Source organism: Pteronotus mesoamericanus, unplaced genomic scaffold, assembly GCF_021234165.1.
Source record: "Pteronotus mesoamericanus isolate MK-2021 breed Mesoamerican mustached bat unplaced genomic scaffold, CSHL_Meso_final scaffold_85, whole genome shotgun sequence".
Classification (NCBI taxonomy): domain Eukaryota; kingdom Metazoa; phylum Chordata; class Mammalia; order Chiroptera; family Mormoopidae; genus Pteronotus; species Pteronotus mesoamericanus.
The window spans coordinates 72,132,940-72,149,016 of record NW_026555329.1 but is presented as its reverse complement, the minus strand read 5'-3'; the positions used below and the strand labels follow the sequence as shown (position 1 = coordinate 72,149,016).

At 41.3% G+C, this 16,077-nt stretch overlaps 1 protein-coding gene across 1 annotated transcript in view; it reads left to right on the top strand.

Moving 5' to 3' along the window:
* Window positions 1-16,077, top strand: part of DGKI (diacylglycerol kinase iota) — a 379,645-nt gene that overhangs the window by 261,829 nt on the left and 101,739 nt on the right. Inside the window, 1 exon segment of the mRNA XM_054564265.1 lies at window positions 13,700-13,800. Coding sequence (XP_054420240.1) covers window positions 13,700-13,800 — 101 coding nt within the window.

Here is a 16,077-nt window from a genome sequence, read left to right as displayed (position 1 = left end):
CTCCCTCCGTACTCTGTAGCCCCACCCACAACTCCCAGGGTCACGTCCTTCCGTTCTGTGTACCTAGCAGAGCCCTGTCTGTGTGCTATTGACTATGCATTAACCTTTTTGTATTTCAGTTTTTCAGAGATTATATATATATAAATATATATATATTTTAAATATAGTTAGTCCCTGGGATGTCCATCAGCTCTGAAGTTCTTGTTATGCTAATTCAGAGCATGATCCCAGAATGGGTGGAAATCTGCCCCAAAGGACTCTAAGGCATGAAGTAGGCAAGCCTGGCCATGGCACATGACAGGGCCACCCTTTATTTATCCCTGGCTCTGGTCAGGGAGGCCACGTCCTGTACCGCCGTGGTCTATTTAGTGTCTTGTCTTGCTCTAGGCAGGACCCTTGTGAACTTTTTTCATTGAGCCAGAGAAATAATGTGTACCTGACATTATGCCAACCACCTTGCGTTCTGATCAGATTTTACACCCTAATAACAGCCTGTGGTAGCAATTGCTGTTATTGCCCTTCCATCGATGAGAAAACCGAGAATAAGGAATGTTAGAAAACTCACCTAAGATCATAAAGCTAAGTTCAACACTTGGCCATCTGCTCTGAAGGTAGCATTTAAGACACTGGACTCTACTGTAAGTATAACCTTTGGTCATTTTCCTGTGTGTGTCTATTTATTTTCCCATGTATGATTTATGTATTTTAATCAAATCATACTATGTAAACTTTCCTCCTTGGTAAGAAAATGTGGAGATGAATAATAACTTAGAATTCAATTTTGAGTATTTCAATTGTGTAAACCTTTGGTATTATAGTTTGCAGTTCAAGTGTTGTCATAAGTGGCAGAATGACAAGCCCCAGTTAAAAATAAATTCTTGTACAGCTAAAGCACTTGAGGAGTCTTTCAGAATTGTTGGTCACGGTGTTCGGTGTGTGAACGCGGCTCACTGTGAGGGGCCACGCTCGCTCTACCCTGGCTGTGCGGTGCCTGCTCTTCCTTAGTGAAGGTGAGCACTTCACAGAATTAGGTGCAGTTATATAAAAACATAATACACTTAGGACTCCCTCACCATTTAAAATAAGATGTCTTTGCTTTTAAAATTTATATTTGGAGGTGAATTATTCATGTCCGCATAGGTGGAGAACCAGTCTTATGAGTCAGCACTTCTTCAAAAGGGAAGTGAATATTTTCTCAGGAGTTGCTGGCCTGAGATACCTAAGGAGGCTGTCGGGCAAGTCGGCCCCGGGGGAGGGAGGGGAGCTAGCAGGAAGGTCTGGGGTTGAGATATGCGCTAGCTCTGTTGGGCTGGACCCAAGAGGGAAGTAAATTCATGAATTTTTGCTTGTTTGTTTGTTTAAGCAACATAAATTTTTAAAAATTAAAATTTAAAAATAAGACCTTAGAAATAACATCAGTCCAATAAACACAACAGTAATATTTCTTTTAGATTATTCCACATACCTTGACTTTTAGCAAGTGAAGTTGAAATTAGGGTTCAGATATCCTGAGCAATGTTATCAAGCCATTAGAGTTTTCCAAGCCAGGTTGGAATTTTGAAAGTAAAAAATTAGATTCTTTTCTGTTTGAATATGAATTCCTAAAAAAACTTTATGATAATAAAACAACTGTAGAAATACAGACTATAAAAGGAAGAAAGAGAACAATTTTGCTAGTCTTTGTAAATAAAATATTTATTTACAAATGGACTCCCCACCCTGAAAAAAATAATGTTAAATACTTTTAGAAAGCAGTCATTTATATCTTGAAATAACATTCAAACAGCAATGTTACTAATGGTTTTTATTCCATTCAGAGAGAAAAAAAGAAATATTTCAGTTTCTACTCCAGCACTGCAGTGATAACTGATATTATATTCTGCCATGGAATAAAAACATATCAATAACAAAGAAATCTAGACGTTTCTTTTCAGTGTTCCAAGGACGTGTTTATTTTGGATTGCTTTGCTGAGGTGGTAATAAATTGCAATGTGCATTTCATTTGTAGGAGAACTTCAATTTAATTAAACCAATGCAATAGAGTTTTCTTGATCTGTCATAATACCCTGGAACACTTCAATGAAATGAAAAGAGAGTACATTTTTAAAGGCATGAAAAGAAAATACTTGTTGATGCTAGATTTAATTAATCCTCAGAACTCCTCATCACATTTTGTGTCAGAAAATGAAATTCCAGAAATGAGTTCGGCAAGTTCTAAAGTTGTAGCTAAAATGTTTGACTAAAATTAAAAGCGGCACAAAGGAAACAAAAAAGCCAAAGCTTTTTACTTCATATTACAGATAATTGTAATTATTTTATTTTTCTTAATTAATCATTTAGTCTCTACTGCTCTCAAGAGAAGTCATTTATGTCTTCTCGTTGGGACATAAATACCTCTTTTGGTCTGATGGTATTTTGTTGCCCAGGCAAATTAAAACAATTACATGTTTCCTTGAAGAAAGGTTCTTGGCTTATGAGTATGTTAGAATATTGCTTTTGGTAGAGACTTGAGTTACTTTAATATGGTAAATGAAAGGAGAGAAAGAAATGAGACAAGCAAAAGTACCCCAAGTTTTTTCACGTTCTATTATGACATTCTCAACAGAAACCATTCATTTCCTCTCTTTTGTTGAATTCCTTTTAGTTGATGTTTTTACTAGTGATTTCATGTTTATTCTTCATCGTCCAAGTAGTTTATTAGTCTTCCACTAAAAGTATATTTTAAGGAACTTTTTCCTCAAAATTTTACAAAGGAAAATTTTCCTCAAAATCAAATTTTACAAGGTTATTTTTGTTGATTAGTAATTGTTGTAGTGGTAGAATTGTCATGAATTTTACAAGTTCTCGTCTAGCACTGTGTCCTTTTTCTGTCTCTTCTTACATAAACAAGAAGAATGGTTAAAAAAAAAATCCTGTAGTTATTGGATCAGGAATTAGAGAAAGGTGATGAAAAGTTTCCACCTAATTGGCTGAATGGCTGGGTTGGAAAGGAGAATGGGGCTTGGAGGAGTTTCTGATTCATTCTGCTTGGATTTCTGACAAGGAAACACGGGGCACTGGGCGCACATCTGTGCTGCCTGTGGGGGGCTTAGCTTTCCACCAGCCGCAGGTGGTGAATAGCAGCGTTGCAGGAGAGCTCTGATGCCGTGTCTCTCTCCCAAGCCAAATGTGGCACCGCTGAATGGGCCAGACCTTGGCACGCCATGTCGACCTGGAGGGGAAAACATGAGTTAAAACAGGGTGGTAAAATACTAATTGCCTACTAAGAAAATAGTTTTGCAAGTATTTCTCCAATACCTGGATTTTAGGGAAGCATGGTGTCCTTTTATACAATGTTTTGTATAGAAAGCTGAAACCATTCACAGAAATATTTCTTATGTAATGCCATTCGTCGTCAGGCCCATCACTTGCTACTGTTTATTTTCTTGATATAAGACAACACATGGAATTCTCTGCTCCCCAGCCTGTTTCCTAGAGATGCAGAGCTCCTCCCACACAATCTGCATGGGAGCACTTGCGGGGGGAGGGGGGCGGGGGGGGCGGGAACGCATCTTTTAATTCACACATCCATCCTTTCCAACACTAACTGGAGTTGTAACATTTCTCAGCCTAAATAAATGGCCATAATTATTTTCACTCCATCATTAGTGCATGCACTTTGGCTGCTGCTCTCTTTGGTTATTTTTACTTATAACAAATCCTAAGTTCTTGATTTTTTTTTCCCCCTGAAGGTTTATAGGTGAAATAAGTGTTAAATATTTTTAAATTACGTGTAATCTCAGGGTTTTCTTGTAAAATATTTTTTAATGTTATACATAGACCTGCTCAGATACCACCATTTGATTCATCAAAGATTCTAGAGTTCCTAGCAGAGCAAATACACCAGTAGTTTTAAGCCTAATTTTAGTGTCTTTACTGATATACGTGAAAGGCCACAAATTTTTTTTTCTGTGAAATGGTGCTTTTTAAATTTTGCAAATCCCAACACCATTTCCAGCCTCCTTTAGCAGCAAAGAAAGTCAGTTTCCTTATCCTTTGCAAATAAGAACAGGATATTACAATAGTTTTTGATTACAAACCCAAGTAAAGACTTCTAGCATTGTAAATAGCAAAAAAATGTAAGGCTTTCTTTTTGATACATAGAAATTGAAACCTGGAGTAAGGTCTTTCTTTGTGAGCACCTAAGATCCGAAGCCATTTAGATGGCCTGAGAGTGACATTATTCTACTGCGTCTCCTTGGTTCTAGCCCAGTGGTTCCTTACTCCGTTGGAGATAGCAATTAACGGTCCTCTCTATGATCAGAACAGCAAGAGAATCTCTGTGCCTTTGCAGCTTATGGTACTAAAGGTAGCTCGTGTTAGTGTTTTATGATGGCACTTTTAGTCATTTGTGATAACCAGGAAACCTCCAATAATGGCCTTACTTCATAAAGTGGCAATGATTTGGGCCTGGCGTGACGATAGCCAGGCCTTAAGTTACTTGTCCCCTTTCCGGCTGTTCTGAACTGTTCTTCATCTCAGCAATGTGAATGTGCAGAATTCTATGAAAATTCATGTCCCCTCTACCTCTAAATTCCATCTATCCTTATTTCCTGTGGTATTTACTTCCTTTACCTTTTGTCATCATACTTGTCCAATTTTAATACTCTTTAAGTCAAAAATACATAAAAAGAGTGTAAGTGGGAACGTAGGTCCAAAACTATTCTAAAAGGCTTTTTCCCTAAAATATTTTTATCCCTAGTTACCAGTTTAGCAAATATCAGGAACAGGAGACTTTACTTTCATGAGATTTAAACCTGTAGATAGTATCTAATGACAAATTAGAAATTCTTCTCCATTCACAGGAACCAGAAGCAAGCCAGAGAACCAACCCCATACACCAGGGTTGCACAGCAACAACATGATTATGCGTCTTCAGGGACAATGCATGAGCATCGAGATTATTTCCTAGTTGTTGGTTTTAGTAATAGGAATTGATTTTTCCTTTGAGCCAGAGTCTGTTGAGTGGTCCGCATCCTGGCCAATTACATATTACCACCCATGATTAGATAGGATGAAAAATGTAGTCAGTTGCCATGAAAAATAGTTTCTTTTTTCTCATTGAAAATTTTGCAAGGCTACATGGGAAGCAGAATAGCTTATCACATGTTGAAAGCCTCATAATTACCATACACTGTGGGAGATGTGAAGATGGATGTATTAAGAGCTTGGTTGCGCATCTCGAAGAGCTCATGATTTAATGTCGGGGGTGGGGGAGGTATTATGCCAGGGTTGCATTTCCATGCCACCCTGACTGCTCAGTCTGCAGAGTGACGAGGGCCTGAATGGATGAGGGGAGACGGGTCTGTGTGAAATGACAGCCACGTGGTCTGTGGGGGTGTTGGTGAAGGGGGCTGAGAAGCACAGGGAGTTGAAAGATATTTAGAGGAGGATAAACTGCAGGGGAGACAAAGGAGGAGCAGATGGAAATTTAGTTGTGAAACCAGGAGAGTGTTTTGAGCTGAAGTCCAAGGGAAAAAAAAAGAGCTTCCAGGAACAGGGAGTTAAGCGCAGTGTGGAATGCTGCTGCAAAGGAGGAATTAGGACGAGAACTGGGAAGTGAATTTAATATGCACAAAGAGAAGGAAAGGAGAAAGTGAAGAGACTGCATGGTCTTATGGAGAAGACACTTGGAGAGTCCATGCATGGCTTAAAAAAATAAATCTGTGATTCCAGTATCTTATAACATTAAGGACGTGTGGGGTGAGTCTACATAAAAGTCTCAGACTTGGATGACTGAGTCAATAAGTTCTTTGAAAGTCACTGCCCCCCTCCCCCCAAACATAAAATGAGTGGTCAAGAGAATCTGCAGTGTTGATCAAGGCTGTTGGCCTGTGTCTTTTCCTTCAAAGCAGAGAGGATGGAGCTGCTCTTCCTGCTGAGCTGCTTTGCAGTGGTGCGGGGTGCTTCTTCCTTTCCTTCTCCTTTACATGCAGGGTCCATGAGACCCAGCAGAGAGACTGTCTCTGAAGGCCATACACCCATTTCTCTCTTCTGCATATTCACTTATTACAACTTCAGAAGCATAAATATTTATTACAGATTTTGATGGAAGCATGAAAGTGTGCATTTTCATGTGTATTGGAAAATCTTCAAAAAATATCACAATTACGCTTTGTTTCGACCAATGACATACAAGCCTTTTGCTCTTTGGTATTTATAGCCTATTTTTAGTCTGTTGGTCATTAAACCTGCAAGTGTTTCTTTAATACGTGGTAGTTCTGGTGCTTAAAGTGTACATTCTTTTGCCATCAGTGCCTGTGACTGATTGTCTCAATGATTTACACTCACTTTTAACCCAAATAACAGAAGAAAGGTCAATAAACAAACTGTGGAGAGAGAGAGAGTTAGATTCGTTAGGAAGAATTGGCCAATGCTTAGAGCAGGTTAAGCAAAGATCGGGGTACCTCACTCCTGGACAGGGATTAAGCAGAGACAGAGCAGCTGTTGGAAGATGCAGTCCCAGAGGAATATAGAATCAGATGGAGGAGCAAATATTGAATTAGATAACATCTAAGATCTCTCCCAACCCCATAATGCCTTAACTCCATTATCTTGTTGGCGATCTGGAGGGGATAGTTGTCTCAGATAATTTGTAAAAGCTATGACATACCAGCCCCTTCACAAATGGATTCTGAGGAGGCCGAGAACAGATTCAACTTCTATCAGAAAATGAATTAACCTTTAAAGGTATTTTCTCTAGAAAACCCCGTTGGGCAATGGGACCCCATGACTGACTGCTCCTCCTGTGATTTGGGTTTTTATCCTCGGTCCCAAATTTACAAACTCCTTTTCACCTTATCTCAGATTCCTGAGGCATGGGTCTCTCTACTCTAGGCAGAAGGCAATGGAATTATTAGAGTTTTGTCTGAACGCGGCAGGTATCTTAAAATCCATTTTAAATCCCTGTTCAGAAGCCTTGATCTAATTTGGTTTTATTGTTCAATGTAAAGAGGCCCACTTGGATGCGATTTTGGATAGGTTATTGTCAGTGGCAGTTTGAAAATGTCCCAGGGTAAATTGTAGCAATTCCTAGGAAGTTGCTAAAGGAAGCCATTGAGTATAATTATTTTTAAATAAGGCACAGCTTGATGGCTGATGAAAGGATGTGTTGGTGGATGTTTCTGGTTCCCTGTTATTTAATCGAAGACCAGGCAGTCCTGAAATGCTTTATAGACTGTCCTGGAAGGGACATTTGCCCTTTGGATGTTCTTTCCTCTTTCTTTTTCATATTTGTGTGGATCCCACTATATAAGATGCAGAGAAGCACAAGGCCATAACCCAGCATGGATTTAGCTCTAGATCTAGGTGGGAAAAGGACAGAAATGCACAGCCAAATCAGGGTTCCCCAGGGGGTCACACAGAGAAAGCCTCAAGTGAGCAGGATGGAGACACCCTGATGGCAAACTGCTGTAGCTTCGGGCCCGTGTGGCCCTGCTACGTCTCACTCATTGAATTGTCCCAAGACAGTTACTGTAAATGGCAAATGTCAGGCTCTGTTTTAGGTGCCAGAGCTGTAAAGAGGAGGATGAGATAGTGTTTCATGCGATGACTTCATACCAGAAATTGATATTTTAATCAAAGTCCATTCGTAAAGGGCCAGTTCAAATGAATTTTCCTAAAGATTAATAGAACCATGCTTTACTCTATCTAGGTTATGATCAGGTAGAACCTCACATTTACATGACTGGAAGGAAATTAAAGCAACTTATCTCTGTTATGATTGAATCCGGCCTCAAGGGAGAAAAGCAGACAGAGTTGTGATGCTTGTCTGCCCTACGAAGGAAAATCCTTTATCTTTATATGAGTAACAAATGTCTGGTTAAATTATAGTCTATCATGAAAATCAATGAGCCTACATAGTGGGTGTTTTAAGTGGTAGCTCTTACATGGAACCATTTAAGAAATGCTAATGAAAATAAGATACTCGTAAGTAACAAATATAGAATAATTAGATACTGTAACTTTAAGGGTCTCCTCTGTAACATGAAATAAGATTTATGTTCTTAATATCTGTCAGTAGACTATCTTGCAAACACAGCTCCCACTTCCATTCTCATCTGACAGACTGTAGATGCCACGTAACTATGAATCTTGTCTCCCTCACCACGTCAACGCGCTCTCCTCCTGCTCAGGTTTGAGATTTACCCACTGCCGTTTAGAGCTGAGACTCTAGTTTCTGCTATGATGTGATTATCCAGGACCGAGTAAAAAAAAGTGGGACTTGTGGAAACTGAAGAGCATCAGGATGGCAGTCATAGTAACAACAGTGACAATATATTATCTTTGAAGAGGGTAAGGGGGGATAAATGGCAATGAAGGAGACTTGGGGTGGTGAACAACACAGTACAGGACCCAGATGATGTTTTGTAGAATTGGGCACCTGAAACCTAGATAATTTTATTAACCAATTTCACCCCAATAAATTCAATAAAAAAGTATATATATTATTTTTGAGCACTTACTACTTACCAGGAATGGGAGGAATGAGTGAACCACCTTACACATATCTTCTCATTCAATACTCCCTTCGTTATTTTTGTTTTCTTTCAGCTTCTTCACAGCTCTAAGGCTTCTTTAAAAAAATGTAAAGAAATTTTCATTTACAGTTGACAGTCAATATTCTATTAGTTTCACATGTACAACACAGGGATTAGACATTAATATAACTTATGAAGTGATCACCCTGATATTTCTAGTACCCATCTGACACCACACACACTTATTACAATATTATTAACTATATTCCCTATGCCGTACGGTACACCCCTGTGACTGTTTCTATGACTGGCAATTTGTACTTCTTAAACAAATTTAAAATAGAACCATCAACACCATAATCATCAGTCTCATTTTTAGATGAGAAGATGGTTTAGAACCGGTATCATCAGTGTTCATCACGTCAAACATAAATCGTCAGAGTTCAGATTGGAACTCCCATTTTTCTGACCCTCCGTGCTGCATTCTGTGCTGCAACACTGTCCTAGCATTGGCGTGCCACTCTGGGATGATTTGCGTTTCCAGGGAGAGGCGGGGATTATGTGGTGTCAGTTGTCTAGAAGTGATCCTGGGAGGCAAAAGTACCCAGCCTGTCCCCGTTGCCCCCCAGGAGTGCCCATGGGGAGGAGATGGGAATTTCAGTTGAAAGAATGATGAAATCTGAAGGCCTAGGGGGGGAAATTGGCCCTCGTGGATGGAAAGTCTCCTACAGGAGAGGAGAAAACAATGAGAGTCAGGTGTGAGTTGAAGAGCAGTGTGAGTTCAGCCTGTCTTGGTGTCTTCGTGTCATCAAGGTGTCTTGATGGCACTGCACTCCCCATCTCCAGCATCTCAGGGGACAGGTGCGCACAGTGTGGGAGGGAAGTCATGGTCTGGAGAGTCTGGAGGCCCGTGCGAGTGGCTGTAATGAGAGGTGTTCTCATGGTTCTTGAGAAAATTGCCCTGGGGGACAATGAGGAGTTAAGGTCAGAGCCATGAGCTTCCACTGTGTCCAGGCTCAATCCGGATGTTTCAGAGAAAATGAGGGAGATGGTGACAGTTGAAGGTCACTGCCCAATTCCAAGGTAGTTCACAGATTGCCGAGTTCCCTTGGACCCCGGAGAGGTTCCCCTGGATGTCAGGTTCAGAACCCCTGACCCAGGGCTTAAATCGGGATGCAAGTAGCGTGTGGTAGATGTTGGCACGCAGGCAAATGTATTTTTACGCAGGTTATTAGTCTCCTCTCTGCTCTACTAACTTTCTTGGCAAATTTAATTTTAGAAAGCTAATGGCAGTGCTGTTCCCCAGACTCCAAGGAGCACCTTTGTCATCTTCCACTGTAGTCCGCCTTTAATGGGACACTAATATATTTTGACATAAAGGGACATGACTGAATTACTTGGCTTTCATTTCATCTGTGTGTACTTTTTTCCCCCATGTTCTAGTTGTCTCTTTTCACGTTATTGATGGCCCTGTAAGCAACCAGGTGGGAGAAGACCCAGGAGAATCGTGACACCATCCAGGCTAGATAACGCTCTGCCAGAGGAAGCCCAACGGCTTGTCACAAGGGTCTAGGGAGGTTCCTGTAGATGCCTTAAGTGTCTCCTGACACCTGACATTAGCAGATGCTGTGGCTTATTAGGCAGAACCTTCTCTAAGAGCAGAATCTTCAGAATAATAATGAGACTGATGATGGAGCACTTACAATACACCAGACAGTTTTCTAAGCACATCAACTGTATTGACTCGATCAATTCTTATAATATCCCTGGGAGGTGAATACTCCTATTGTCTTTTTTTCCTATGAGGAAACTGAAGCACAGAGTTTCCTGGTGAAGCAGGAAATGAGAGAACTTCCCTTCAAATCCAGGCAATTGGACTTGGAATCTGAGCTGCCTCCCTTAGCTACTGTTTACGCCGGAGTTTTCCATCACGGACTCCATGATGGAATGCCCTAAAATTCGCTGATGGGCCTCTCATCTATGGCAACATTTGCTAGCAGGCCAAACACAAGGGACCCTGATGAGGAAACTGGGTTGAAGCGAGCTGCTGCCGGCAGGAAACGGGGATGCACTGTCGGCAGAGACAGGAGCAGAGAGCAGGACTGTGAATGTGTAGGAAAGTGGGTGGGAGAGAGTGACAGGCACTAGGGAGAGTCTCTGTTTTCTTCCATCCTGCATAGCTGGTCATTCAGAGATGAAATGAGATAATATGTGAATTCCTGTGGGGTCTGAAAGTTCTATTCAACTGAAAGGTCTTTTCGTGCATCCCCGATGTGCCCGCCATGAGCCAGGGAGATTGGTGGGAGGCTGGAGTTCAGGAGGCAGCAGAGTGTGGTTGGAATTGGTGGGAACAGGCAAGAGGCGGGAGGTAGAAGGGTGTGGCAGGGGAACAGATGCTGATGGATTTGACAAAGGTGATAGACACTTGTTAGCCCGTGGGGAGCTCCCTGAAGGAGCGGTGCCATGACTGGTCTGCAGGCAGTCCCTGAATCTTACTTCTCAGCCTATCGTTGCTGCTGTAGCCAGGTCTTCATGTTGGTCACGCCAGCCCACTGGAGAAGACTGGAGCTCTCTGCCAGGAGATCTGCTGTTAGCTCAAATAGCCTATAGGCAGAGCTCTTCCAACCTCTGCCCTCCCCCATCTCCCATTACAGAGTCTGATTCTGTGGTTCCAGCTTCCCTCTGATCTGCTCTGCTTGCAGGAAAACATTTACCAATTACAGTCTATGCAGGTCACTGGGGTGAGCTTGGAAATAGAAAGATCAGGACCCCCCCCTTTATTTCCGGATAAGCATTTGGTATGAACATTGTATGATAACTCTGTTAATCACTAAAAGTCTTTTCTATCTACTCACATTTAATACCTGGTACCCTGTTATAATTCTTATTTTTACTCTTGTCCTGAGATATATTGTTCATTTACATATTGACATACTTTTAAAATAATTATGTTATTTTTCTAAAAACAATGATACTCAATGTAAAATAATCCCAAAATCCCATCATGTGGAGATAACCACTTGGGGCCAGCTGGTTGAACATTTTCCCTCAGACACTTCTCTACATATGCAAACTCCAAGGTTCCACAATTTTTGTGAAGATTATGCCATGTGTAATTTTCCACAGCATTTTTCACTTAAGAGTATATTATTCTCAGACCTTTCCCTAGATAAATGTTGATCTACATACTCATGTATAATATTTGCCCAGTGTTCTCTTGTGTGAATGCACCACAGTTTGCTAAACCATCCCTGTTTATTGTTTATTGATAAAGAAAGGACTCTGAGCACCACACTGAGATCATCTGACTGTTAATCCAGGCTCTGTGGCTTTGCTGTCAAAACCACGGGATTCTTGGCATCATACAACATAAGGAACAGGAAACCATGGAGTGAAGGGTCCCGGGTGGCCCTCCCAGCTCTGCCACTCACTGGCTCTGTGACCATAAACTCCCTTTGTCTCTCTGGACCTCACTTTCTCTATCGGTAAATGAGGGTATGGATATGCATAACACTTAAAGCCTGTTCCACTAATCTACAAACATGCTCTCAAACCATACCTCCCATCACAGCTTAAATACTTATGTCAGTTTTATTTGTCAGTGCCTGTCAATGTCCAGCACAATGTCCAATACAAAGGGGACACCCAACAAACATGCTTTGACTGAATGGACCAAAGCAACTGCTGAATCTGGCTTCTCAACTGTCCCTCTGAAACATCCTTCTTCTGGTTGAGTATTGGCTTAATTTTTAATTCAGTAAACCTTAGACATTTTTATCTGTCTACTACCTCTCTTTAGAATTCATTCACTTAAATCTAAACCTGTGTGTATGTGTTTTGGGGGAGAGAACTGTATAGATGTGCACATATATTAACACATGAATATATATGGGGTTTTAGGGGACAGTGAGTAAAGTGAGACTCTGTGTGGAGGGCATTAACTGCCTTAAAATGTGGTTTTAAACAAGAGAATTAGATTAAATTTTTTTTTCTCTGCCTCTTTCAGAGTTGCAATGAAATTAAATGTGTGTGTGGATGTTTGTGTGTTTCAGGTGGGGGTAACAGTATTCAGACAGTGTTTCTGAAGTACCACTTCTTTCTTCCACCCATCCTTTCCTTGTTTCTTTCCTTCTCTCCTTCCTCCTCTCCTTCCTCCCTCCCTCCCTCCCTCCCTTTACTGAAAAAAATTAAAGAGTAATGCTATTCTTTACACTTTAGTTAGTGGTGGCTTTCATCCCATAATGTAAGAAAGGAGGAGCGATCCTCTACTTGAGAACATTCTCTGAACCAGTGAAGTCTAAGTATAAGATAATATTCAAGGACAAGTAGAGATAGCATTATTTTAACATATTAATATATTGACCCGTAATGTTGATGAAAAAAATTTGTTTCTCTCAACTAATACACACAATTAAACTATTTTGAAAATATCACTTAAGAACACCCCAAGGAATCCAGGTAAAGACGTGAGGATGAACAGGGTGCTTCAGAGAGCTCAGTGCTACCTCTTTATTGTTTAATATTCTGAACTGGTTTGGATTGGATTCTTACAAAATGAAATACATACTTCATTCCCTACCTAAAGAGAGTACACTGCAGACATTTTTCAGTCTTTTCCTTTGTTTTGCGGTGCTCAGAGCCGCTGTCACGGGCAGCGTTGACTGCAGTACGTTTGACAGAGAGGGGCTCTCAGAGCCCAGTGAGGTGCCTACAGCTATTTGCGTCGCAGTCCTGTGCTTTCAGGACCCTTGGCTTGCTCTCCATAGTTCCCCTGTCTCTTCCGAGGGTGAAGCCGTATGCATATTTGCCCAGTGCCTTTCTTTACTGCTCTGCGCCACTGCTCACTGTTCCAGACTTGCTGCATGTAATTTTTCATGGACCCAAACACATGATCTTATTAGGATTTTGACAAAGTTAAGAGCAAATATCATATGAGTGGTCTCTAGGAGCTTTTCCTGCTTGTTTCCAGGTTCTTAACCTAAATTTCAGAAACTCGGGGTTTCCAGAGAAGCGTTCTCCAGATAATTGCTGGAGTCTGGTAAAGACCCCACAGTCCTGGTTTGAATGTGAACTTCTTCTAAAGCATGAAGAGAGGACATCGCCTTTAGTCTCTCTGGGTGCCTAGGACTCCCAGGCCTGCTCTCGCCTTTTTGTCTGACTGTGCGGTTCTTGTTTTGCAGTCCACAGTCTGTCCCAGACCGCCTGAGGATCCGCGTGAACAAAATCAGTTTGCAAGACTATGAAGGATTCCACTATGACAAGGAGAAACTCCGGGAAGCTTGTAAGTTGGAAGCGCCGCATTGGTTTCATGTGACCCACCTCTCTCCAGCTTCCTGGTCCTCCTTGGTTTGATGGATAGATTCATCTTGTATAGGAAAACCATGGTTAGGGAAATGATGGGAAGGGAAGTAATGCATGAACCCCAAGTGATGATACATAGGCTGAAGAAAATGCTATCAAATTATTCCGCTCAAGATGCCACGTTAGGACCTCTTGGTTTATTAACCACTTTAATCTCAGCTTTGCCTAAAATGAGAACGCAGAACGTTGGTCACACCACATGGTATAGTAACATCCAGAAAACGCCTGAGACAACACAAGTGTCTCCTGGCAGCTGGCATTACCAGATACTGGCCTCATTCTTCATGCAGGTGAGACGGTTATCCGTGAAGACACATCCAATGCATTTAGCTATTATGGGATGTATGATGTGAAAGAAAGGCCCACCGGATACTCAGTGTCAGGATAAAGTGTTTCATTCATGATATGCCAATGTTTCTAAAATCTTAAACTGAGTCCACATATGAACTGTTTCTCCATGTTCATATTTTCTATATATTTCTTTAAATATAGAAATACATTTTAGTTTCTGTCATCTGCCCTTCACTATTTATCGGGCACTTTGAGATTCCAGTCGCTATGTCAGGCCCCCGTCTCTGTCATGATATATGAGAAACCTGGGTAAAGTGGGCCAGAAGGTAAGAACACAGGTGTATCAGATGTTAGGGACCCGGGCTCCCCCACGATGCTGGGGGCCAACAGTCGATTGCAATGATGTCAGAGGAGATCGGGGCCAGTGCTCAAGGGAGGCCAACAAAGAAAGGAATTGTGTACAGAAGCAGAGGCTTAGGAACTAATTCTCCAAACTGGCTCCAGGCATGGACCTGCCTGGAGTTGTGGAAGATGCAAATGGTTAAACTGGGCAAAGATGCAGTAAAGGAAGCGTCCTTGAGATAATGACTTCCAAGCTTTGATTCCTGGGATCTGGAGTCGGGTGTGGTGGACGGGAATCCTGAAGTCCAGGGACACTCTCGTGGGTGGGTGCAGGGACCTTTGGATTGGAGGTGGCAATGCACAAGGATCCATTTCCATGGTAGGCCAGTCCCCACCTAGGGAATTCTGGGTGTAATTACTGCCTCCTCACTCTTCTCTGCTGCTTCAGCTTCCTCAGCCCTCTTGGTTCTCCTCTAGTTTCTCCCCAGCCTTATCCCTCTGTCCTCCCCTCTCATTTCCTTGCACAGGAAAGTTGGAGGTAAAGGAGGAATAATTCCCTGAACTTCTGCTTTCCTCTCTTCTATAAATGACAGGTTACATTTCTCATGTAAACGAGATTATAAGTGACAGACTAGCACAAAATCTAATTTAACGCATAACACGACAGATGCATATGTTTGCAATGGGAGGTATAGCTGCAATGTAAATGAAACCTTCAGAGATTACGGATTGTAAAGAATAGTTTTTTATGTTCTTGATTGGCTCAAACTTCTCAGCAACTAGATTACAATGTTTGAAAAAAATTAAAAAAAAGAATGGATCTCACGTGAGTTCTATTTTGCACTTACCATCAACTCTGAAGAAAGTCATTTGGGAGTGGAGAAGCGCTTGGAATTTTTGCCTTATCTGAGGATTTCAATGATCTGTTCTATCTTTCTAGGCATTATCTGTCCATCATTGCCAGAGGTGGCTGTGATTTGAGTTTTTATAAGAAGATGACATTTCTTGGCAGGTGCTCTACTCATCACTTCTTACCTGATAAAACTTCTATGTGAAGAAACTTCCTATATCAAATTTGGAGATGTGAATTGATATAAATATACTGTTTTGCTGTGTATCATGCACACTTTTTGCCCACATTTTTGAGGGAAAATAAGGATGCGCGTTATACATAAGTAGTGCTAAAACATGCGTGTTCACGATACACAGCAAAATACGGGTAAATCCAACAAATTCAGCAGTGTCTTTGAGACCCAAAAGGACAAAGAAACACTCACAGAGGGCCTCAAGAAGTTACCTCAGTCTAAAGATTTGAGTTTAAAGAACACTTTTGTGAATTAGAAGTAAAAGTGGCCAACTTGGCTATCCTGCTTTTAATATATGGGGATGATGCCTTTCATGTCTGTTTGTCCTTTGGGGTTACTACTTGTTTCTTGCCCTCTTTTGCTCAGCTTCCTCTTTTGCTCAGCTTCAACTTGCAACTAAGCACAGATTCGTGGGAAGGCTGGCAGAAGTCAAGTTGGTTATAAAGGCAAAACCCAGCTCATATCCATAGGTGATATAC